The sequence below is a fragment of the Anopheles maculipalpis genome, chromosome 2RL, assembly GCF_943734695.1.
Source record: "Anopheles maculipalpis chromosome 2RL, idAnoMacuDA_375_x, whole genome shotgun sequence".
In the NCBI taxonomy this organism is placed as follows: domain Eukaryota; kingdom Metazoa; phylum Arthropoda; class Insecta; order Diptera; family Culicidae; genus Anopheles; species Anopheles maculipalpis.
The window spans coordinates 73531939-73557435 of record NC_064871.1 but is presented as its reverse complement, the minus strand read 5'-3'; the positions used below and the strand labels follow the sequence as shown (position 1 = coordinate 73557435).

At 42.5% G+C, this 25497-nt stretch overlaps 2 protein-coding genes across 2 annotated transcripts in view; one reads left to right on the top strand and one right to left on the bottom strand.

The window, feature by feature from the left end:
- Nucleotides 1–25497, bottom strand: part of LOC126568830 (serine/threonine-protein kinase ULK2) — a 373161-nt gene that overhangs the window by 29823 nt on the left and 317841 nt on the right. The window lies entirely within an intron of this gene.
- LOC126556493 (nephrin-like) overlaps nucleotides 1–25497 on the top strand; it is a 317497-nt gene that overhangs the window by 229544 nt on the left and 62456 nt on the right. Inside the window, exon 5 of the mRNA XM_050211757.1 lies at nucleotides 13432–13584. Coding sequence (XP_050067714.1) covers nucleotides 13432–13584 — 153 coding nt within the window. The remainder of the gene's footprint in view (nucleotides 1–13431; nucleotides 13585–25497) is intronic.

Below are 25497 nucleotides of genomic sequence, written 5' to 3'. Positions count from 1 at the left end.
ACCATCCAACCAGCAGTTTTTGCTCCTTTTTTTTTTCTTCAGCTACTTTAGTCGATCGAAATCGAGTCTGCCAGTAGTACGATTGTATGGTTTATGGAACCCTTTTGCCTGCTGCATCAATATGCACTTGCTGCATCCGCAGTGCAGTGATTTCGCAGTCCTCGATGCTTGCTTCCCCTTCTCTGCTTTTCCACCGCCACCAGTTGTTCAGTTGTTACTTTTTTTCTGCATCGAGCTGGGTCACTTTTTCGATTTGCTATTGCCGACTGACCATCGCCATCCGGACCACGGCGAGGGACATCCCTTTGGCGCTAGAGTGACGGATACGGACACTGCTAGATTTCGGATCCAGGGCATCCAACGAGAACCGTAAGAAGTCGAAAGGAAATTGAAAGCATCCCTTCTATTCGCTTTTTTAGTCGTTTTTTCCTTCTCCCAAACACCAGCTTTCGCACCGATTTCACAATCCCTTTGAATCCCACTGGTCACGACCAGCAGCATAATAACGAGATTGTGCTGCAAAAAGCTAAGGGTTATGCACTGGTACTGGTACTGTGGTGGTGCCGGTGCATACAGCGTGAGAAATAATATCTTTGGCATGCGTTCCAGCAAATTCCAGGCGAAAGCTTTGCGTCAGTGACGAAATAACAATATTTTGCCGAAAATGCAACTTGGCCACCGTTCAAAAGAGTGGTTATCGTTACTCAGTGTACAGTAGAAGGCTTTGCTATTGTTGGGTGTATTTTTGGAGATGATTTTGAAAAAGACATCACATTGTTGCGATGCTTATAATCAACGCTGTTAGAATTTTCTTACAAATGTCTTAACAGATATTTTACTTTGAATTTGTTTTGTTCAGTTTCGGTAACGTTATACAGCAGTAAAGACTTTATGGTTTTCTTTTATTTATTTTGGATGTTATATTTCTTTCATTCTGAATTAATTCTGGAATGTTTTATTAATTTTTTTACTTATAATCAAGTACAAAAACAAAATTTATAAGGCACCGTTTGTATCCTGGAGTCATGCATTGATTAAAAATTCCATTTGATAAACTTACATAAGTTTCATGTTTTTGTCACTATTCCCTCCTCACGACTGTCTTTTTAATTGGCGTTGTTAGCTCCTACTCGAGGGGCAGCCCGATGGTCAGGCGACAACGGCGCCGCTATTCAAACGGCAAGACCGGGGTTCAAATCCCATCCGAAGGACTGTGACTATCCAACAACATGGCATCGAAAAGAGCTTGGTTAAGAAGAAGAACAAGCTCCTAATCAATCTTCTCATAATAATAATGTTGTAAATGAAAAAGCCAACAAAATAACAAAGAAATAAGTACATAATTCTGCCCTGTGCTAGAGTAAAGAAAACAATAACTGACTTGTAATATATTTTGTCTTCACATTATCTCATTTAACAAACACAAAAACCCTCTACTATCTTCTACAATAATACCCAACCCAAAATGAACATCGTAATACTTTCCTGGGCAAATGCAGCGTATTGTGTGTGGTGCCTACCGAATGCACAATGCAACCCAAAGCTCACGTACAGCATTCCCATCTTTATCGTGGACGTGAGCTCCTGTAAAAAGGCGAAAACAAAACATACAAAGAATCAAGCGAGGAAAGGTTTCCTTTTTGGATGAGAAGCAAAGCGGATGCGAAACGGATCGATTACTTCCCATTTTCTGTACCGCAGGCCACAATAGAATGCCAAAGAATATGTGGACGAGGAAAAAAACCAAGTTTGCAAGACGCTCTAGAAGGGTTCTGCTACGTCAGAAGAATTAGTTCACAAGCTTCCCCGTTTGCCCCATTTCTAATGCAGCTGCAACGGTTGCATGGGCGTGCTTCTAGCGTTCGTAGAGAGCGTAGCTGAACTTGACAAGCGTATAAACCATTGAGCGCCATGGATAAAATCATTACGTAATTGAATTTAATAGACTTACCTTACCATTCGAAGTCCGCTGCTCGGCCACTTCCCGCCAGTGGAACACGCTCGATATTGTGCGGTCGAGCCGGTTCGGTTGCGATGAGCCGTAAAATGAAACCATTAAAGCAGGACACAGCAAGACCCTGCGACAAAGAGTCCTCGCAAAACCAAAAACCTCGTGCATTAAAACCTATCCTTTCACTGATCTCCCCTAGCTCGAAAGCGTAAGAGTGAGACATTACGACAGAAGAAAAGGAAATGCCAAAGGGAAAGAAAGAAAAAAGGTCAAACGACGGTCCCCAAAGTACCCGTCAACTTCCGGTCCGCAGGCAGTCAAGCAGATCCACCACACCAGAATAGCCGTTCCCCGGTGGATTTCCGTTCCGCTGGACAACTTTCTGTCCAGCGTTATACTGTGGATCGGTCCCACCGTCAATCCGTGAGGGTTTCCGAAACTCGGTCGATCGGATCGGTTGTTTCAAGGATAACTGGCAGGCTTTACTCGGTGGAACGAACTTGACTCGTTTCTCGTTTTGCTGCTTAGTTGTTTTCACTTTTGTTCCTTTTTTTCCCCCCCCGGCCACGCTCGATGACACACACTCGTCCCGGGAACACATGGTACACGGGGACAAATGCAAAAGTTTATTGAAAATATGGAAATCCTCGCGCCAGCGAAGGTCCAGCGGTATCGCTTCTTATTAAAAACTTTTACTCCCAATCGTCCTCGTGTGGACTTGAAGCGGAAAAAAAGACCGATGGTGAGGTGATGAAGGGAGATAATCGGGGGTTGGTATGAAAAGAAAATGGTGAAAAACAAACACAAAATCACTTTTTATATCGATATAAAGAATGCTCGCTAGCGTTGTCCCTTCTGCGTTGTGAGTGGTTTGCATACATTTAGGCGTGTGTCTCGGGGGAAAAATCGGAAACGACGGAGCAGATCTTAAAACGTAGTTTTTCTTTCCATCTTTCAGCACACCAATCGAAGGCAAGCGAAGTGTGTCCGTATATTAAAAATGTATCGCAACACAGTCTAAATGGCAATCGAATCTTGCTAACGGGTGTGACTTGGTTCATGAATTTCTGCTGTTAACAACGAATCGGAACAACACTACGATCCATACCTCGTTGCACTGATGCAAGAACCAAAACGGGATCCCTCGAAATAGGAATCAAAGCAGAACGGAAAGGAAGGACGGCACCGGGTAACGGGTTCGCGAATCGGACGGTCGTTGTCCACTCGAACTGACCCGTGGGACCGTACTATAGCTCGTGGTGTTGTCGCAATGCCGGACCGGACCGAGATGCTCCATTTGCATACATATGAGCTTTTTCGGGTTTTCGACCAGTTTCACAAGCAATCATATGGACGTGAACCCTCGCACCAGTGCCAGCTGATGAAAGGGTTCGGATTAGATCGATCGTATTTGTTATTATGATTGTCACTGCATTAGCTGTAGTACGGGAGCGAGAAAGGGGGTTTTCGGTGCACATTGAGACACATTGAAACATTTCCATTTGGGGGCTGTTGCGTGTGTTTGAAAACTTCTTTAAACGACAAAGCCAGAATTGGTTTGACTTGTTTGTCAGAGTGATTTATAAGACTCGTTTCAAACATTGACATACTTTTATTGCTGCGTACTTAGCATAGTATCAATGTTTTTTTACTATCCAGTTGAGGACAGTTTAAATCAATGTATTCAGGTCTTTGAAGCTAGTTGATCCTTTTCCCCTCCAGCTACCCGTAGAATGTTGTTGCATTAAAAATAGAGCTGAAAATTTGATAAGCATGCCTTACAATTTGCTTAGTCAATAGCGGATTAGAGACAGTAACAGTCAATCAGCATGAAAGCTAGGCCAAGGACAACAAACAGTTTGTAGCCGAATTAAACGACGTCATAACTAGGCCAAACCCACGTGGCTAAAACTATTTGAATTCTAAGCTACTACATCATTAGTTAAGTATAGCGGGCGTTGTATCAGATCTGCTAACAGTATAATGAAGCAAATCTGCTTACAGGAAAAGGGCTCGAACATAGAAACAGCAATAAGCATAACCCAAAACACCGATGCGACCTTGAAAACAATCAAATCACAACAATTATTTTTGACAACAAGGCAAAAATGGAAACGAAAAGGATTCACACAATAACTTAAAATAAAGAAACATATTTTTAATACAAAAACCCAAAACACATTCGCCAAACGAATGATGGACAAACGTTGGGTGGCCAGCAAAGAAAGTAATATAAATAAATTCGCTAGAGAAGTAAAAGTAGACAAAGCTCGAGATCTAGACAGCCAGTAAACGTCTCGAGTCTCATTCTAACTTTTCAGTGTAGACCTACTCGCTATAAGGCGCAGTTAGCAGCACTTGGTCTCCGCACCGTCGATAGGTCGTTTCCTACTCCACTTCCAAAGTCACAGATATGCAAGTCTGACTTCGTTAGGCTATGTCGTCATCATCGGACGTGTACCGCAACGAAGTCTAAACCAAAGCATTTAGTACTTACGACAGCGTGAAGCGTTATTCACGATAATATTCCCTGGTTTTATTAAAAAAAAGTAGTTTAATTTATATCAACTATGCTTAAATCTAGATTTAGTTTCTTTCATTTACCAAGAAATTTTAATGTAAATAATAATTACTGTGAATCAACCACATTGTTTCCAACAATGTAAGACAAGGCACATTGTATTCAAATCTTCTTCTTCTTCTTGGTTTAACGACCTCTAAGGTCACGCCGGCCATTGAATAACTTACTAGACTTGCCGATACCACGCAGTTGGATAGTCAGTCCTCACTACGGGGGGATGATTCGGATGGGATTTGAACCCCAGTCCTGCCATTTAAAGACATGTGCTCTTATCGCCAATACCACCGGGTCGTCCTTAACGCTTTGCACTCACGAAATAATGTTGCGTCGAATATTTGCTATTTAAATTACAATCTCAACGTATAATAAAAGTTGCTTTTTATGATACTGAATACAACAGTGTCTTGAATACAGTACAGGAGAAAATTTGCTCTTTAAAGCCAGTAATGGAAGGCTTAAGCTTGCCATTACTGGCTTTCCTTGACTTACTTTTATTCGTAGTTGCATAGTCAATCCAATGAAGGAGTTAAGTCCAGCGTAGGCTCCCGTACGGCACGGACAAGATTTGATACCTGCCATACATCGCAAAATAACTCGCTGATGAGGCGACAACGGCGACGGTCTGTAAACTGCAGGATCGGAGTTCAAATCACATCCATCGTTCCTCCGGAGCTAACATTGCTACTACGCGGTTGTTATTTTTATTTTTTTCGGGGCTTTTTTAATTCGCCTCTACTTTTAGACAGTCCAAATTTAACAATCCATCTCTTTATCACAAAGCAACAATCAAACTTCAGAATATACACACAACCTCTAGATGCTTATTTAGTCCGTACCTCTTCCCCTCTCGGGAATATCCACGGCATTCCGTTAGGAGGTGCTGTACTGTGACTTTTAGGAAACATAATTGACATATTAGCGGTGATTCCCTCTTCAGTCGATGAGTGTGGATCAAACGTGTTTGACCAATTCTTAGCCTGAACAACACTCTTTGATCGTTGTGGTTTGAAGGATCAATCAGAAGGTGCTTCTGTCAACTTGATTTCCTTGAGATGGCTCAAGATGGGAGGTGCTGTACTTCATGTGATTTCCCAATTCTGTTGTACCATCTGTTTAAACCAGACCGATGCATCAGCTCTGCAGATGGCACCATCCTGCTCTGTGTCGCGTCTACCCTCGTTTGCAAGACGGTCTGCTTCTTCATTACCGATAATACCAATATGTCCTGGTTTTCCGGCAAAGAAAGATTTTCCCGTCTTTCATGATGGAGACGATCCCTTGTATGACAGGGTTTTGGATGGAGCCCCTTCTCCAGCGCCTTCAGCACACTAACGCTATCAGTAAAGATAACGTTAATTCTGTCCGGTACAGTGGCTTCTTCTGCTGCTAGTGCGATGTGTGGTGTGGTGTGGTCTACTGAGCCATCCGTGTAAATTTTGTGAAAATGTTTGTACTTGCTGGCTTCCAGTTTTCGGAATTGTTGTAGCATTTCATGTTCCTATTTTCAGCAGATTCATAAGAGTCCAGTATATTGTTGGTTTATCATAATAACAAGGTCTACTTGTGTAATTTATGAGTTTAGTGATGTTCGGTTTATTGTGCGTTGTGGGATGTTTAAATAAACTGTTCGTTTTTTCTAACTTTGGTTCCGTTGATAGTCCTTTTTCTAGGAGTCTACCAACGGCGTTGACTATTCTCAACGCTACGGTGTGTTCGAGTGGAAATTGACCACTTTCCTTCTACGCGGTATCACCAAGTCTAGTAAACCATTATATGGCCAGCATTATATAGCAACCTTGGAGGTCGTTAACTCAAGAAAAGAGAAAGGGAAAGTAGAATACCACTCAGAAGATATAACTTGTTAAATCGTATGACATATCCATCATTTTGCCTGCACCTCAGGCCTTTGCAAAGTTGATCAAAACTTCAAAAATAACCTTAAAAACGAGTGTACCTCACTTTTTGCTAGATAAAAACCTTGCCCAACACACTCCCCTCAAACAAATTATTCCATTCCATCCTCTATGCCATTACGCTGCCCTCATTATGATGTGAAAAAAAAAACATTCCACGTACCTAACACAGAATTTCACGCACGTACGCGCACGGAACATACAGCTCACCGGCAGTAGCTTCAATTAAATCACCCAACTCTACAGCCTCACCGCTCTTATATGGTTTATTTATCTCAAAAATTGCATTTTATACCGAATGCTAATATTTACTCAAATTAACAAACTTTTACTGCCACCGCGTATAATTCGCTTCCGAAAAGTAAGCCACATCTCGTAAAAGCTTCTCCATTTTCGACGCCCCTTCCATACCTATCCTCGTCTGGCAGAACACTTTCTTGGCAGCGATAGCAGCCAAGCTACCCTTTCGCGAAGGATTTAACTTTCTTTGGCACCGTACTGCTCCTCCCTGTTTCCATCCAGCCGTTTCTACTCCAACTCCAAGTGTTGAATGCGCGTCGAAACGCGAAAAAGCACGGCCGCCGGATAAAGTGTGCCCGGGAAAAAGAAAGTCAATCTAATCCACGCTGATCCAACATCCATTCTGGCATGCTCCCTGCCGTTGATCCTCCAACCATGCTCCTTTGCACTAAAAACTCTAACTCTCCCTGCACACACGAAAAAGGATCCTAAATATAGCAGACATTCGAAGATGTTGGTGATGCCCGTGCTGGTACTACTGCTGAGAATTCATCATAAAATTTTTATCCATGAAAACGACTTTTGGAAAAGTTCATTCCTCCTGCGAATCCCATTCCTTGGCCTGGAGAAAGAAGTGTGAGGTTTGACGGAGCGGTGGTGAGGTTCGTTTCCGGCATGCTTTTGTAGCTCTCTCAACTCGATCGTACAACCTGCCACTTCCTCACCAGTGTTTGTTCCACCAGTTCACTCTCGGAACTCCACATATCGGCGCACGTTTCACATCTGGCACTTTTTGGGGTTGCAGAAATTTCAAACCTCCCGGACACTGGTTCAGGGAGCTCCAAGTGAAGTCTGCGGACGGTAACACGCTGGTACAAAGCAAATCTTTCACCGACGCCCTCACCCATCATTACACTCCACCTACAGAAACTGATGGAACCCATATGAGATTTATTTTCCACCCATTTTCCTGCGCGCATCGCACTGTGGAGTGTGTTTTATATTTTTATCCCTCATTCCACTGCTCCAAGTGCCTCCTTTTTCAAACCACACATTAGGGGTGGCACACACACGCTCTTCTCAGTTCTTTAGAGATATTTTTACAACCATTGCATAAGGCCCACTTTAACAAGAAAAAGAACCCACAGTTCGCGGAACTAGAAGGGTTTTCGTCGGTGTTTCCCGATGGAGAGAAAGCGAGAAAAGGAGAGCAATGTGAAAGAGAAAAAAACCCAAGCAAACCTTTTTTTTTTCCTGGAGATGGTAAAGGGCGGAAAGCTCTCTCCACTGGCAAATGCAACGCGTGTGTGCAATCTTTTCCTACCTCACGTGATTCAAGGAAGAAAAAAAGCGGGAAAACGATAGCCCGACCAACTGGAAAGCTACCTCCATCAGCATCCGAGGCAGCCTGGTTCTGCATAAAACCACCCATTTTTGGAAATCCCCTTTTCTGCCCTTCTTACCAAAACCTGGTGGAGCAAGTTTTTGGACAGATGTGGAATTGACCGAAACCCTTCTGTGTGTCTGTGTGTGTTTACTCCTCGACATGCAAACATGTCCTAACTTTTTTTTCCACACACACACTCCCATCAACCCCTCAAACCCAAAAAGGTGGAAGACGAACCACTCTAAAACAACACCTTTCGGAGTTCGTTTACCTCGTCGCCAACTTTGCCCCGTTGCCTTCGTTGGAAACCATCCAAAGTCCTCCAGAAGAAACTGAACCGTGTAAGGCAAAAGGGTAGACGACACATTATCCTGTACCGCGCGGTGCACTGTCATTTTGAGTTTTCATCGTCGTTTGCTCTTTCGCTCTCAATTGCAGTGCCGATGCAACAATTTTCCGATCCGATGCATCACAAGCTTCCTCTTTTTTTTCGGGAAAGTTTTGCCTCCTTCAAACTCGTCCAGATAAAGCGAGAGAGACCAAGCAATTCAGTGTGTGTGTATGTGTGCCTGCTTGATGGAAAAGTTTTCGCTGCCGCATGCTCATTGAAATTCAATAGGGTGCAAAATTTTTGCCAGCCCACTACCCACTCCACCATACAAGGCACGAGAGTCGGCTGCAGCAGAACCTGGTAATTTTTCAATTTCACTCCCGTCAACCGATATTATGGGGCTGTTTCCACGATTCTTGCAAGTGCAACTGGAGGTGCGGGAAATTGAAAGGTTTCCCTTTGATTGGCCAACTGTAGTTGAGAGTTTTACAGTGGTGCAAGTTGAAAGATATGCAAATCCAATGCCGAAACACAACTGGGACGGTTCGGGGTGGCGGCGGCGCTGTTGCAGCGTGGTTGAAACTTTTCTTAAAACGATACTAAATGCACGCGGCGTATTGATTTTAATGTTTAATGTGCAAATTCATGGAACGTGTACGTGACGGTACAATTATATGGAATCAATTGGATTGGATGATCGCATAATCATTCACGCAAGTTTTATTGTAACCTAAAATAACGAAATACATATTTTTTGCTCATTTTTTATTAAAAAAGAATCCAGAAGATGTTTTACAGCTCATCAATTCTATTACAAAAACAAAATTTTCAAAACTGTTAAACAAAATGCTAATTTATTTTAAAAGCCGATAAGCAAATAGTAAATAGGAAACGAACCTTTGTCGCTCGAGGGCAAGGCGATAGCCGCGCCGGACTCCACATGGCAGGAACGGATATCGAATAGGATTCGATCCACAGACCATTTCAGATCCACAGACCATTGCACACTGTTGAAATCAATGTAGAACTATCTATTTATGCATGTGAGTTAAGCCTGCGGAACAGCTCCATCATTGTGATTTTTTTCGCATGGCCGAGTAAAAATTTCATATGATATTTGACAGATGCCAAAAGCTTCTGATTTAATCGGAAGGTTGAAACAAAAGCTTTCGTTCGGAAAACCATGCGAATAAATTGGAACGATGGAGCTGTGCCACCAGCCTTAGAAGTACAGAACGATACACAGATATTTCACACCAATACCATACACAACACCTTGAACGTGTCGTAATGGTTTAGGAGCCTCTCCTATCTTCAGCACGCAGCTACATCAGCGTTCATCAACACCTAGTCCACCTAGATTCTAGCTGGATGCCTTATATATATTAAAGCGTCTTCAATGGTCTGCCTCATGCCACACTATTTGCTAAACATGAGTGGCTAAGTCTGCTAACACCTTTGGTGACACGATGGCGATCGTATCTGATTGATCGTTCGTGTGCAGTAAGGCTGATCTCATTCATCTCAAGACCTCTCCCTGCTTGCTCCGATCAGGGCAGTATACTTGGCCGATGCTATTCGTGCTATACTACTGTGCCCGAAAAATAAAGTCAGTTTTTAAACCTTTTTTTCTCCAATGGTTTTTTTAATAGGTCAAATGAAGGCCATCACCTTCGAAGTAATCCCCTTCCGATGCAATGCACCTCTTCCATTCCGTCTCCCACTGCTCGAAGCAGGTGGAAATCGCGGATGCAGGGATGTCCCCGTAGTTCCGCCGTCGCTGCGGCTTCTATTTCCTCGACAGTGTCAAAACGGTGTCTCCGAAGCTGCCATTTTAGCTTGTTGAACAGAGAAAAGTCGACTGATGCCAAATCTGACGAACACGGCGGTTACAAAACAATATGTGTTGCTCACGCAACTCCTGACCGACTATTGTTTGTTTAGTTCTAATTTCTTTATTTTAAGTAAGGCTAAAAATTCGTCCGCTTGCTCGGCCGGTCAGGATCGAAAAGACCGGATCTCGTTCATGTGGGACCGACCGTCGGCTATAACCACGTCACACTTCGGGTCCGTTCGTAGAAGTGGATCGCACTAAGCCCTCTCGCGGCAAACATCGGAAACCAACGATAACGCTGATGGTAAACGGTCGCGTCGTTGCTTTAAGGTATATGGGTGCCATTTTATGCGAAAAATTCCCCCAAAATGATGGCCGTATGGGAGGGCGCATTATTGTGTTGCCAAAACCAGGTGTTGTTGACCACCAAATCCTTGATTTGGACTACGTGGGCGTCGTCGGTCGAGGTGGATGGTCTCCCCGGACGGTCCTCGTCTTCGACCTGCTCACGGCCATTCTTGAACTCACTGTACCATTTGTACACAGTTTTCTTCGATTCTTCCCCGAAGGCTTTTTGAAACATCCGCAATATTTTCGCAGCGTTTATTTCATTACGCAAAAAAAATTTGATACATGCGCGCTGCTCCACAAACTTGGACATGGTCGATATGGATAAAAATACTTAGCGCAGCTCCGAAAACATATTGTCACTCCTAGCCGGGTTGATGTTGTGACTTGAAACGTGGCAGAACTGTCAAAAACATTCATATTCACCAACGAAAAATAAAAACAAGGGGTTTATTTTGGCGCGCGAAATTTGACATCCAATGTCACCTTACTTTTCAGACACATTAGTACACCAACGACCTGTCGATGGTGTTTCCTGATGACAACTTTGTTTTATAAGCGGGAGACTCAATTTCTTTTTTTTTTTTTTGTAAAATATGTACGTCAGACGTTCATCTAATTCTTCAAGCGACACTGTTGTGAGTTAAACCCCTGGTGTAAGCGCAATGCATTCACACTATGCGTCGATAAATATGTATGTCACCATCAACTTTAACCGAATGATAACCCATATTTTTTTAGCTACGAACTAAATTCTTGCGAGAAAATACTGTGTCAAAGATCTAGGCTCGTTTATCGATAGGCTGTTTGTCGAGGAACAGTTCGATCTTGTCGAGACAATGTGCAATCAATTGCTAGGCTTTATTGTTAACATGACGCGGTAGTTCCTAAATCAAATCGTTTTACTGCTCCCTGGTTCGATCTCTGATTGAGTAAGCAAGCACAGTGTGATGGCCTTCCTCGATCAGATCCTCAGCGCGGCTTGAGCCCAATCAATGTAGAGCTAGTTGCTTCGACCTTCGACGCTGCTGGGATCATAGCCAGGTTATACGTCCTGGTGCCTGCGGCTCGGATTGCCTAAGGTTGAAAAACGCAAACAATACGTAAAAATTGCGATAATCGTTCAATCGTTCGTCAAGTAAGAGAACTCGTCAGAGTAAACGTCTCGAGGGAAAACCTGTCTGATGCGCGTTAAAATTATTTTACTCGACAAAGATCTAATGCGACTGAGCTCTCACTGAACCTTAGAAGGATCTTGTGAGTACAGTTTGGTTGATTTTTAGTTACATACAGTAAGATTCATGTACAAAGCTATACGGCCTGGCCGTCCTTTATGAATAAAAAGACAAAAAGTTTCATGTACAAATCATCATAATAAAATGTTCTTTAAAACTGAAAACCATACTTTGTTTGTAAAGATGATTACCACTCTTATTTCCTTTACTTGGAATTTGGCTAGCTTTTTTAGCCTTCTTCTTTTATGGCTCTGGAGAGCCCTTGATCTGTCATTTCATGCTCTCTTCACTTAATGCTTGCCCTAGTTAGATAAATATGAAGAAGAGTGATAAAATATGCTTCTCTTAAAAAACCAAAGAACAAAAATTAAATTCGAAACTCGCTTCCAACTCCATTGGTAAGTAGCTTGAGTCATCTTTTGTGGATGCATCCATTGGCAAGACCGTTTGGAAGTATGTCCAATAATGACCAACTAATTTTAATTACGCTACACCAAGCCAATTTAGTGGACAACCCCCACGAATCTAATTTTCGTTAATTTCCACGCATAACGCGAAAGTAGTCGGGTGTGCAACATTTCCACGAAACGGTTAATTGCATATTAAAAACAAGAACATTGTCCGTTCCGTGTTTTTGACTTTATTTTACGCTCGATTCGTAAAGGAATTCAGCCACAGTTTTTGCACTAATAAATGCAGACGATGGGTGCTAATTTAAAACAAAACTTATAATGAACGAGGTTGCTCGTGTGGGTGTGTTTGTGTTTGCTTCCATCTTAAGATATGCACCATCGCACCATTCGCATCCGCATTGCTGCCCGTGGAGGCAACTTACACCGCTCTGCCTTCCAGCAAACTCGTCCACCAGGCAATGGAATTAACAATCAACCAGCAAAGTCACTGACAGTCTCCAAGGAGCATGCCGACGGGTTACGCGTTTCATGGTGTGTAAAAAGCCTCCGACCACACAGGGTGACGCCAAACGCCCAGCACCAGCCATTCGCAATACCCAGCACGGCAGTAAAACAAATCACTATAAAATTAGATTTTTATAGCATCTTCGTTCTTATGGTGCGCCACCGGGCAGATGCGCCTCCAGCGGCGTGACTGAAGTGCAGAAGCCAATTGGGGCACTTGTTTTTGGCTTCGTTCCTTGGCAAAAACTCACGCCACCGTACGCTGGACCGTACACCAATATTTCATTCAATTAAAGTACGACTGCGTTTCGACTGCGGACTGTTGTGTGAGAAAGTTATGGCTGGTGGGAATTTTCACCAGGTAACCCTACTCCACCGCCATGACATCTTTCAGTGCCTCGCTTTACCCCTCATGTTGTATGTCGGTGGAACGGAAACAAAACTACACACCAAAGCGCTTCGCTAGAACTTTCCCATCGCACAATCACGTTCGAAACATATCGCTTGACTTTTTCAAGTTCGTTCGGGGCAAACTTTGGCGCTGCGCTAGTGCGACTTTTAACGATGGGAACAGGCAACATAGCGTATTCCAACCATCGTTGGTGGATGTTGGCGGGGGAAGGTTTAGAACATTTGGCATCGTTTTAATTCATACGTTCATTTCTGTGCTCTCTTCCCTTTCCGTTTCGTCTAGCTCCACCATCTTCAATTCAAATCCAGGGCTACAGCCAACATGCAAAGGCCGAGGTGCGTGAGGGCAAAGAGCTGTCACTAACATGCATCGTACCGCACGCGAGACCAGCTGCACGGATCGTTTGGTACCGGGCAAATGTGGAGTACAAATCAGGTAAGCATGTGAAGTTTGGTTTCCTTCTCTTAAATTACTTCATTACGATTGTGCCACTGGCAATGAAAGGCTTAATTTATTACGACGGTTGCAATCAATATTTTCGGAGTGAAACATGAAACAGTAACCCGTCTAGACTCTGAGTTAACTGGTTTAATTCACTTCCACTTTTACATTTTCCTTTGTTTGTTTTATACAACTTTCTTGTCCTTTAATTTTAATGGTTCGTTTCAATTAAGCTTAGTTGAAGTGTATTAAAAATATAATTAAAATACGTAGAAAGCAAATCGAACAAAACTCCATACTTAATACGTTTGTTTGTAACGTAACAACCGTTACCGAATCCGTCGCATAATGTTTAGCCGTATGGTACAGCTGTTCGTAACGGATGGTGTTGTTTTGGGGAAGTTTTGACTTCAAAAAGTTACTTTATCGAGCTATGTTTCGAACAAATCCATTGGCATGACAGGTTCATTAAACGACTCACAATACGCGTAACTTAAATAACGACAAGAACTATATTGAGTCAAAAAAAGGAACCAACGGCCCATTAAAACATTGTTATGAACTCACGAGCGCCCTCATCGCAATAGGAAAATGCAGGGACTTTAAATAGCACTCTCTTAAATACAAAATTTCGCATTTTGAGCCAAACCATGACGATCAATTATTACTTTATCTTGGATAGAGAATGGAAAATTTATTATAAGGTTATTCAGATTCTGGAATTCAGGTTACAAATCTGTAAATAGGGCAGAATATAAAGCATTAATTTTAATATCTTGTTCTAACTTATAAAAGAAACAGTACTGTTGGATATTCAGAGTTTTATCTCCTATGACTCTCGTTCGTCTTTCTACAAAAACGAGACATCGAGAACAAAAGGTGTAATACTTCTTCTTTTCCTAAGCTGTACAACTTGTATTCTCCTATGATTTGGCTTCATAATCAGAGGTATACTGTCCTGTGTTTGAAAAGAGCGGACTGAACGTCCATTGCTATTGTTTTTTCTGTATTCTGTTATATCTATGTGTTTATTTCTATGTTTTCGTTCCTGTGTTTCATTGTGACGTCTTTTTAAGGCTTTTATTTTTGAGGTTTATTTATATTTAAGCTCTTTATTATTTATTTTATTTATTGTTTTGTTTGGTACTTTTACTTTTTTTAAAGGCTTTTATCTCATTTCTTTTATTTATTTTCTATTTTATCATGTTCATTGGTTAAAAAATGCTTTTCTCTACTGTTTATGATGGTTTGAGTTTATTGTAGTATTATGTTTTGTTCAACTTTTCTGCTACTCCTAGTGAGTTATTTTAAAAAAAAGTTTATGTCGTGTGTTTGTGTGTTATAAATATTCCAGAAAAAAAACATTATTACAAATAACAATTCAGCATATTTACATCAATCAATTGTTCTTTGCGCTGGTCTGATTCCGTCTAGAATAGGAACATACAAATCGTTGAAGCTAAGTATCACATTGGGAATTATGGTTTTTATTGCTTGCTGCATCACCATCCTTGCCGGGGCGACCCTAAGACATGAGGCGAATTTATGCTCCAAAGTCTCATCCAAAGGACAGTACGCGCACTTCGGAGACGGTATTCTTTGCGTGTTGTATAAGTGAACTGCATGTGTAATTTTTTTGTTTATGAGCAGGAACAGGCATGATCTTTGCTCGGAAGAAAGCCTCCTGCAACTGATGTTTTTCCAAACCATTTTCCAAGGTTTGGAAGTTGCTTCAGCTATTAGAGCTTTGGATGATGTTGCTGTTCGATATTTGGTTGGAAGAGTTGCAAGGTGTTGGACCATAATTTTTAAACATGGGTAGTTTGATGGTAAGAGAGATTGACTTGGGTCCATGATGAATTTTACTCCAAAACACAAGCTTTCCCTATGTGTCACGTAGAGATTGCATAGAAGGGCAGGTGCTTTAAGATACGGAATTGGAAGATTCAACCAACCACGGTCTCGCGGAAGAGCCAGCTGTTGTAGGGGTACTCTTATTCCTCCATTTCCATCCCAAACGAAGCTGCTGATGAGTGAGGTGATCTTAGCGACATCCATCGAGCGAGCACCACAGATCGACGCAATGTACCATACTTTGGGTAACAGGAAAGTGTTTAGAAGGGTTATTTGTTGGCACAGGTTAAAGTTTCTAATCCTATGGTAGCGTATCAGCTGCCAAAACATTTGGATAATTATATCCCAGTTGCTGTTCATAGCTTTGCGTACATCGTTCGAGAACAAAATTCCCAGCAGTCGAAAACGTTCTTCGGTGCGAAGCCAAGGAATTTGTGTGTGTCCTACGTCCAGTGCTATCGTTTTGTCGAGGTTGAGCAGAGCCCCCGAGCAGATACCGAATGATTCGATCGCTTCTCTTACGCGCTCTATCTTGGATTGGGAAGTAGTCACTACTGAGATATCGTTGGCATATGCATTGATCAGGTCATCCTGATCGTTGCAAATTCCTTGGTGCTCAGTGATGAGTGGATGTAGGTATAGGATAAAAAGATGCATTGACAAGGAATTGCCTTGTTTTACCGAACGTTGGGTGAGAAAGGGATAGGATAGTTGTCCATTCACTAGTAGACGAGATGAAGACCGATTGCCAATTAATCGAGCAGCTCAACTAATCTTGGATTAAATCCTAATGAACCCATTGTTGTCCAAAGGAATCCTCTGTCAACTCGATCGAAAGCCTGAGTTATTAGTGTATGTTTTACAAAAAAAAACATTGTCTTTCTGCTAAAAACTGTTCTGGTCGTAATTTCTTCTTTGTATTTGTTTTCTTGTGTTATTCTTAGGTCAATTTATTTTGAATTCTCGTTCAGTGTGTTATGTTGGATAAAGACTTCTGTATCTGTGTATTTATTGTTTCTATATAAGGGATTTGTGCTCCATTTTTTAAAATTTCTGGTATTTCAGGTGTAACACCTGCAGCAGTGGTTGTAGGTCGTCAGCAAGAGTATGATTTTTTTTTGTGGACAAACTTTAGGCCTCTCCCTTTTTGGGGCTCTCAATCATCTAAAAACGTTGTAATAATTTGAATTTAAATGCATATTTGACAGAAGCTGTTCTCAAATAAGCTTCTATAGAGATGTAGTGAAAATAACTCCGGCAAAATGTAGCTTTATACCGTTTCGGTTCTTATTTGCAACTGATTTATGTATTTTATCTCTTAGGCCAAACCCAACTGAAACAAACCGAAATGAAACATCAAAATGCACGTTTCGTAACGCTTTATTGACTGTTTCGCATTGGTTCGCTGTTCTTGTGGGTTTGATCGAAACAATGAGACCTTTAAAAAAAAAATTGACGATAAATTACAGTAATAAGGTTAAAATTATCCCAATAAAATCGAAAAACAATCAATTGTTTTGCTTTAAAACCAGGGAAGAACGTTATTCTGTAGTGCGCAGCCCCGACTTTACACTTATACAATTATATGCATATAGCCTAACTCCTATTCTTGCCTATCTCGCATAGTTCAATACTTAACAACATCCTATAGTACAATACTCAACAAGAGGCATATCATCAATATGTCCCAAATGTAGTTGTTATGGTAGTGACAAAAAAGCTGATACTAAAGATCAGAACATCATAATAATGCATGCTTTTGGTATGTTAGCTCTAATTAAATTTCGTGAGTCAAATCCAACTTTTTACGCAAAAGACATAACAGGTTGGCTGATAAGTCCCCGGTCTGACACATAGAATGCGCCGCTAGTATTAAATGGATATTATTTTTATATAGCACCAACCTTCAAATGGTTCGTGTCAAAATTTGACGTCTGTATGTCAATTAGTTTGTGAGACAGAGCGTCTTTTGTCAAGCAACTTTTGGTTGCTTGACGAACGAAAAAAGAACGAAGAAGAAAAAAAGTGTTGTTCCACCAAGACAACGCACCGTGCAACGATGGCAAAAATTCATGAATTGGGCTTCGAATTGCTTCCCCACCCACCGTATTCTCCAGATCTGGCCCCCAGCGACTTTTCTTGTTCTCAGACCTCAAAAGGATGCTCGCAGGGAAAAAAATTGGCTGCAATGAAGAGGTGGTCGCTGAAACTGAGGCCTATCTTGAGGCCAAACCGAAGGAGTACTACCAAAATGGTATCAAAAAATTGGAAGGTCGTTATAATCGCTCTTGAAGGGAACTATGTTGAATAATAAAAACGAATTTTGACAAACAAATGTGATTTTTTTTTTGTTAGACCGGGGACTTATCAGCCAACCTGTTATTGCTACATACAGAGCATGGAGTAATCCAACTATTATAGCATACATAAATAGTGATAAAACATGTTTAACTTGTTATTCAATCATTTCATTTACACTTCAGCTATTAAATCGTTTAGTTTTTTTTTTTTTTTTGTAAATTTAGATCAAATTTCTACTACTCAATTAGTCCTATTCATTCATTACACTCAAAAGGCTTATAATTAGAGCATGGCTAATGAAGGCGTATTACAATTAATTACGCTGGTTTGCTTTTTTCCTTTTTCTGTAGAATTATCTACTCCTTTGTTCATCAATAGAATGATACAACTACAATGCTTAAATACGGCCCTATGTCAATGACCGTTTTTTAAATGTAAAATCCCCAATATTTATCGCAAGGGAAGGACATTTTACCGTAATTTCATCATCCCAATTAAATTCCATCAATTGCAACTCCCTCCCAAAAAAACCCCAAAAAAACCGAAAGTGTCACTTTTATGTCTGCTGTGCATTTGCCATTAGGTCGTGCCGGTCGGCTGCAAATAACACTGCAACGACTCAGTCGATCACCGCCAACCAGCCAACCAGACCACATCCACTAATGTTGAGTGGTGAATCGGTAACAGAGAACTAATTCGCACCAGACAAAATTAGATGCTTAGCTGCGTGGGAATGCAACCGCAACGGGAACCGCATTTCGCGTTCGGACACTGGCGGGCATAGTACCACCGCCCCATTTTTGCATAATCAAATCGTTCAAACACGCACATGCGAGCCCGGAGCGAGCTCGCAACGATCCGCCAAACCCAATTCGATAACATCCGATGGTTCCGACGCACTACCGCAGCCGAAAGACATTATTTTGATAGTTCCCCGAGAGCGACATGAAAACGCTCACGTGTATGATTTACATGCCTGCGGGCATGCTGGTGCGTGGACTAAGGCTACGGATCGATCGATTTATTCGGCACATCGGTCAGACGGTTTTGCATCCAAACGAACACCTACGAAAAAAAAAAACGGACATCCACACGGCGAATGGGCCACACCACATTTCGGAGCTTTTACGAGTTCTATGGGAATAAATCAATTTCGAACGCTTTCGTACCTCACTGGTCGCTGGTCGTAACGGACATGCTTGCGTACACACATCGAGTGGCCGATTCTAATTACCTTTTTAACCAGCACGGCACTTGCCGGTCAGTTCCGGGGAGGTTTCGGATCCCATAAACAAAACCACAAGGTGCTTCTGCAAAACCTAAATTAACATATCGACCCTGGCGCGTACCCTGATGCGCAGTTCGTCGAACAGTCGTCGTAAAAGCGTTTAAGTACGGGTGCACATTATGCGTATTACAAATTGCGCTCGTGATGACCCTCTCGACGTTAAAACCGCACATAAAGACTTACGAAGGCAAACGGAAGAGCACAAAATATCGCAAATATTAATAAGTTCAAGCTTTTTCTTTTTTGGTTAGATTCAAGAAGTCAGCTTTGTGTTTCGCGTTTGCATACAAAACTTAGCTTGTCTTCTCGTAAACGGGGTGACCCAGTACCTCGTAAGCGTTCGCTTCGTCCTAAAAATGTCTCCGGAAATGTCTTTGCCTGCCTCCGAGGCAGGGCAAATAATGAGAACAAATTATGACAAGTTTCGTCACATCCGTGGTTAACTGGGCAAGCTGGGCACGTTCCGTTCGAAAAACTTCTGACGCACCCAGCCGTTTGGAAGGAAAAATCCCCGGGCTCAATTAATTTCTCCTCGACGTTCACTTTGCGGAACACGCGGAACATTCTTCCATCTCACTCGTAGTAAAGCGTCTCGCGGACGGACAAAAGCTGGTAGATATAAAGACGAACAGTAATTATGTCATAAATATGCTACAGCTTCCAGTGAGCCCTTCCCGCCAGTGCCTTGGTTCATTTGCAAAAGCTCTTTTATTTTGATGTTACTGCTCCACCGTAAGATGACCAAAACGGCCAGTCTGCTGTTTCGCTTGCGGCGTGTAAGTACACGCTGCAGTCTAGCGTACACAAATTAAGAACGGTCCCAATGGAAATGCTTAATAAAATTGTAAATGGTTTGGTTCGTCACTAGTGCGATTGACAATGCCGAAAACCGTCAGTGCGGTTATTCGTAGTGCACTATGGGACACGAATAAGAAAGGATGTCACATTGCATATTAATTTTTCCTCACCACGCTTTTTTGCGATTTAGTGCCTAAGGTTAGGCAATTCGCATAGCAGCGAGCAAGGAAAGATTGCAAGGCTGCTCCTCCCCTATTGAAAAAATCGATGTAAACCCGCCTACTAAGGAACTTCTAAAGCAAATTTGTCCAGAAAAAAAAACCCTTAGTGGTGGTTATTAAGGCAATTTTGTAAATTGGGTATTAATGTAATGTGAGACGTAAAATATGAAATGTAAGAAGTCTTAAGTCAATCGCCAACCAAGACGATAAGGTGTCCTTAAGCGAAAGAAATTATATTTTTAAGTTCAGAAAGAAGTACAAATCAGTAACTTAAATGTAAACACCTTCAACAATATTTTTTGTATGCTGGAATTAACATCGTTTTAGATAAGAAGTGTTTATAAATGATACAATACATATTAGTAGGAAGACACATCATTTTCCCAACAGAATAAAGGCACCTTATACTGAAATAAAAAACTAGGTTTAAAGAACCTATTTAAACCAGAACGTAGCATCAAAAATCCGGAGCGGCCCCGGTGGTATAAATGAAAGTGCGCCGGTATTCAAACGGCAGGAACTTGGCTGAAATCCCATCCGAACTATATCAACTTTGTAAGGACTGACTATTAAACTACGCGGTATCGGCAAGTCTAGTAAGTCATTTCGATGACCGGCTTAACCTCAGAAGGCCGTTAAGACAGGAACGATAAGAGGAATCAAAAATATATTTAAGTATTTCACCTTTGTGAGCACATTGCTAGGAAATGGACTTTTTTGATAGAAACCCCATGCTAGAGTGCTTTCGATTTTCAAAATTCAGAAATATTATAAAACTAATTGAATTGACTCATAATACAGAAAGAGGAAGAAATTTTGGTGCTAGCCAATCATCGGGCCGGTCACTGAATGTTTTGTAGAATATATGTGAGAATCAGTTAAACATCAAAAGAAGAAGATGGGTGGCTTTCGTTTAGTTCACTTTATTTATTCTCCAATTCGCACGTCCTTCACCTTCGACATTTCGCGTTCAACTGACCTCCCGACCCAGCAGCGCGCGCCGCTTAAATACCCCCCTTCGCTCACTCGGCGCTCGCCACGATATCGCTATCTCGTTTCCCTACTTCACACGGCCTTTCCTCGACCGATCCTTTCGCCCCGAAGGATCCTCACCGCAATAAAACCGATAGGGTTTCATATGTGACGAAGCCGTCGACGTCACTTTTGGCCCTTCGCCATTGATCTTTTCTACGTCATAGCGATCATGTGGACGAACACTGGTTACCTTATATGGTCCAAGGTACTCAGCTGCGTACTTCCTTCCAGGCCCGAACTGCGTCCGCTTAATCACCACCAGGTCGCCTTCGCGGTAAGTTGTAGCCGACCGCGCTCGTAAGTCGTACGATCTCCGTTGTTCTTCTTGGGCTTTCTCGATAGAAACCCTGGCACCAGCTCGAGTCTGCTCTCGTTGATCGTGATGTTGGGCCACTCGAATTTCTTCCATCAGCTCACCTAGTCGTAAATCTCCTTCGTGTCTCATCGGTACCCCAAACATCGCTTCAAAAGGAGTAACACCGATGCTCTGATGTGGGCTCGAATTAATCCACCGCTGAATATTGGCAACGTGCTTATACCACTTTGCAGGATCGTTTACACCCATCTTTCGCAACATAGCAATAATCACTTGATTTACCCTCTCTACCTGCCCGTTCCCGCGCGGAACACCTGTCGTAACTTCCACACGCTCGATATCCTGATCCTCACAATACCGCTTAAAATCGTTTGACGTAAACGCAGCCCCTTTATCGCTAATAATACGCCTTGGATTACCAAATACCTCGCTCTGTGTTGCTAATCGCTGAATTACTTCAAATTCATACTCTTCGAGCATCAAAGCCCATCTCGCGATTCTTGCCGACAGTTCTTTCGATTTTAAAGTATGCCCAAACGCTGCACAATCTGTAACGATCTTAAACTTGATGCCTAAGAGATACACACGAAACTTTTCAACAGCGCGAACCACCGCTAACACTTCCAAATGATACGCACTATAATTCTTCTCCGCGTTTGATGTTTGTTGACTCATGAAGGCAACAGGATGAAACTTGTCATCGTCACTCTTCTGCATAAGCGCAGCACCATAACCGTACTTTGACGCGTCCGTATGGAGCTCGGTTTCGGCACTTTCGTCGTAGATCTTTAACACCGGATCGGTCACCAAACACCGTTTCAACTCGTCAAAACTCGAACGCTCCTCTTCACTAAACACAAACTCAACACCTTTCTGAAGCAAACTTGTCAAAGGCTTCGAAATTGTCGCGTAACCAGCAATAAATTTTCGGAAGTAACTCGTAAGTCCCAAAAATCTTTGCAGCTGCTTCACATTTTTCGGTTCCGGAAAAAGCTGAACCGATCGCAACTTACTCGGCGCTATGCGATAACACCCGTTGCGAATCACATACCCGAGATACTCCACTTCATCCTTTAAAAATTGCGATTTTTTCCAATTGAACTGCACACCGTTCTCACTCGCGACATTTAACAATTCCTTCAACGTTTGAAAATTACTTTCCTCATCTAATGAAGGAATTATTAAATCATCCACATACACCAACACACGCTCACTCTTGATGAATTCCCGAAACACATCCGCTACAAACCGGCTGAAACTCGCTGGACTATTGACCAACCCGAAAGGCGTTCTAAGAAACTCGTACTGGCCTGTGTGGGTAACAAAGCCTGTGTACCGCTGGCTCGACTTTTCCACAGGAACATGAAAAAACGAATTTTTCAAGTCAAGTGTGGTAAAAACTCTGGCTGACTTCAAGCGATCGATTTGATCTTCTATGTTCCTCATGGGAAAACAATCCTTAATCATTTTTCGATTAAGTTCGCGATAATCAACACAAACGCGTAAGGAACCGTCCTTTTTTCTCGCTAACGTTACCGGACTCGCAAAATCACTCTCACTTTCTCGAATTATTCCCGCGGCTAACCACTCGTCGATTGTTTTCTCCAGCACCGCCTTTTCACCCGGAGCAAAACGCCTTGGCGACGAACGCACAGGCGTCTCGTCATGCAAAATAATTTTCGTCTCAACACGACTATTCACGTTTCCCGCAGGTTTGTACCCCGAAATAACAGCCTTTACTCTTTCCGAAAATCGAGGAGACACATCCAAATTGTCTTCATTGTCACACACAATAGAAAACATTTCATCCGTTGAACCATATGGCCTGACTTTGACACCCGCCGTTGTCATCGTAACTTCAAAATAGTTCAAGGAATCTCTGCCCAATACTGCATCGTAAGACATGCTTTCATTTGGCACCACAAAAAATCGCACACCACTAAAAACGTTATCATCCACCGTAACGTCCACCGTGAACATGCTGATCGCCTTTGTTCTCATGCCACCAAAGCCCTGGAACCACATCGAAGTATCGATCAGCGGTGATCCCTCGATTCTTTTGTAACAACCTATTGTCACCAAGTTTTGGTTGCTTCCACTGTCAAACAATGCCTTGACCGATGTTTTGTTTAACACGACATCAACCATTCCCACCGATTCTTCCGTCACGTTTATTTTCGCAGGAACGACGCTTTTGTTCCGCGCACACTCGCTCGCCTTATGACCGTACTCACGACACGAGAAACATTTCGGACCACCCTGTGTCTGCGCGCACGCGCGAGCTTGGTGTCCTTTGTTTCCGCAATTGTAGCATCGCTGCTCCGCCCGTTTGTCAACGCGGCTACTGGATGACAAAACTCGTTTGTTTTCTTCTTTATCTGTCGTTTTCTTCTTTCGAGCCATGCGCACTTTTTCAAAATTGAGCAACTTTTCTTTTAACACTCGAATTGTTTGCGCCTCGTACAGCAATGATTTGAAAAAATCATCGTCGGTCACACCGTTCACGATGTACTCGCACAAGCTTGGTTCGTCTAAATCAATTTGGGCAGCAATTCGTTGCATTTCGTAAACGTACTCTCGCATCGTCTCGGCCGTTTCCTTCTTCCGATTTGCGAGAATCCGATGCACATCACTCGACCTCACAAATGGAGCAAATTCCGTGATCAGCTCTTTTTTCAATCTCGCATAAGTTTGCACATTACGCAAAGACGACACGAACTTTCTTGCGATTCCCGTCATATTTTTACGTAACATGATTAGCTTTTGTTCGTCATTCCATCCTGCTGACTTTGATACGGAATCGAGGTGTGCCAGCCAAATACGCACATCGTGCCCATCCTCTGCTCCAAACGTCTCAATGCTATCTTCCACATCTCGAAATGCGTAAACGCGTTGCGGTCGTTTAGGCGTCGAGATTCGCACAGCAGTTTGAAAAGGGTCTTCTTCCGTTTCATCGTCATCCTCGGCAACAAAGCTATCACCTTCTTCCGGAAGATCCAGATCCGCTTTTTCCTCGGAATCATCATCGCAACTCTCGTACGGTTGGTTACCCGCGTAGTTTTCGACGTCGTCTATGGCGTTAGCTGGTTCTGCTCTGTGTCCACTCCCGGACGGACCGGCGTTGTCCCCTGACGCAACCGTCGCTCGGTATTTCACAATTCGATTCGCGATTTCCACTTTTCCTCCAGTGGTTTCTAGGCCAAGCCTCTCACACTCGCGCACCAACCCAATCTTCGTGAAATCTTCACAAAGCTCCTTGACCGTTGCCATTCTATCTCTCTCTATCTTTCACTCACAAAGCCGACACACACACTACCACACAATTTTCTCGCGGCTTCCCGCACTCACGCACAAATGTCACACTAGTTGACTCGTAAAATTCACACAGAATTTTCACAGGCGGGTTGCTGTAAAGCCTCGCTAAATTTCTTCACTCGGATTGCTTCGGAAAGCCTCGCTATCCCTCACGGATTCTCACTGGTTGCTAAAAATAAAGCCTCACTAATTGCTTCACAAGCCTCACTGATTCGCACGGATTGCTACGAAAGCCTCACTGTTCATCTCTTTCACAAAACGTCTCACTATTTGCCTTCATAAAAAAGCCTCACAGTTTTTTGCTATTTAATCACAAAATAGCCTCACGAAACATCACACTATATCGCACCGATTGCTTTCATCGCAAAAGCCTCACTCGTTTGGGAAAACAGTATCCCGGTTGAGCCCCCATGTGAGAATCAGTTAAACATCAAAAGAAGAAGATGGGTGGCTTTCGTTTAGTTCACTTTATTTATTCTCCAATTCGCACGTCCTTCACCTTCGACATTTCGCGTTCAACTGACCTCCCGACCCAGCAGCGCGCGCCGCTTAAATACCCCCCTTCGCTCACTCGGCGCTCGCCACGATATCGCTATCTCGTTTCCCTACTTCACATATATGTATTATAGAAATTAAATATGATTATGTGAAACGAATGTTACAAAAAATCTTTCTTTGAAGTTTGTTAAAAATTCTTAAACAACCTAGATAATCATTTGTTTGTTTAAGACAAATTTGCTTAAATTTTTGAATCAAGCCAAAATGACCAGCTTCCATAG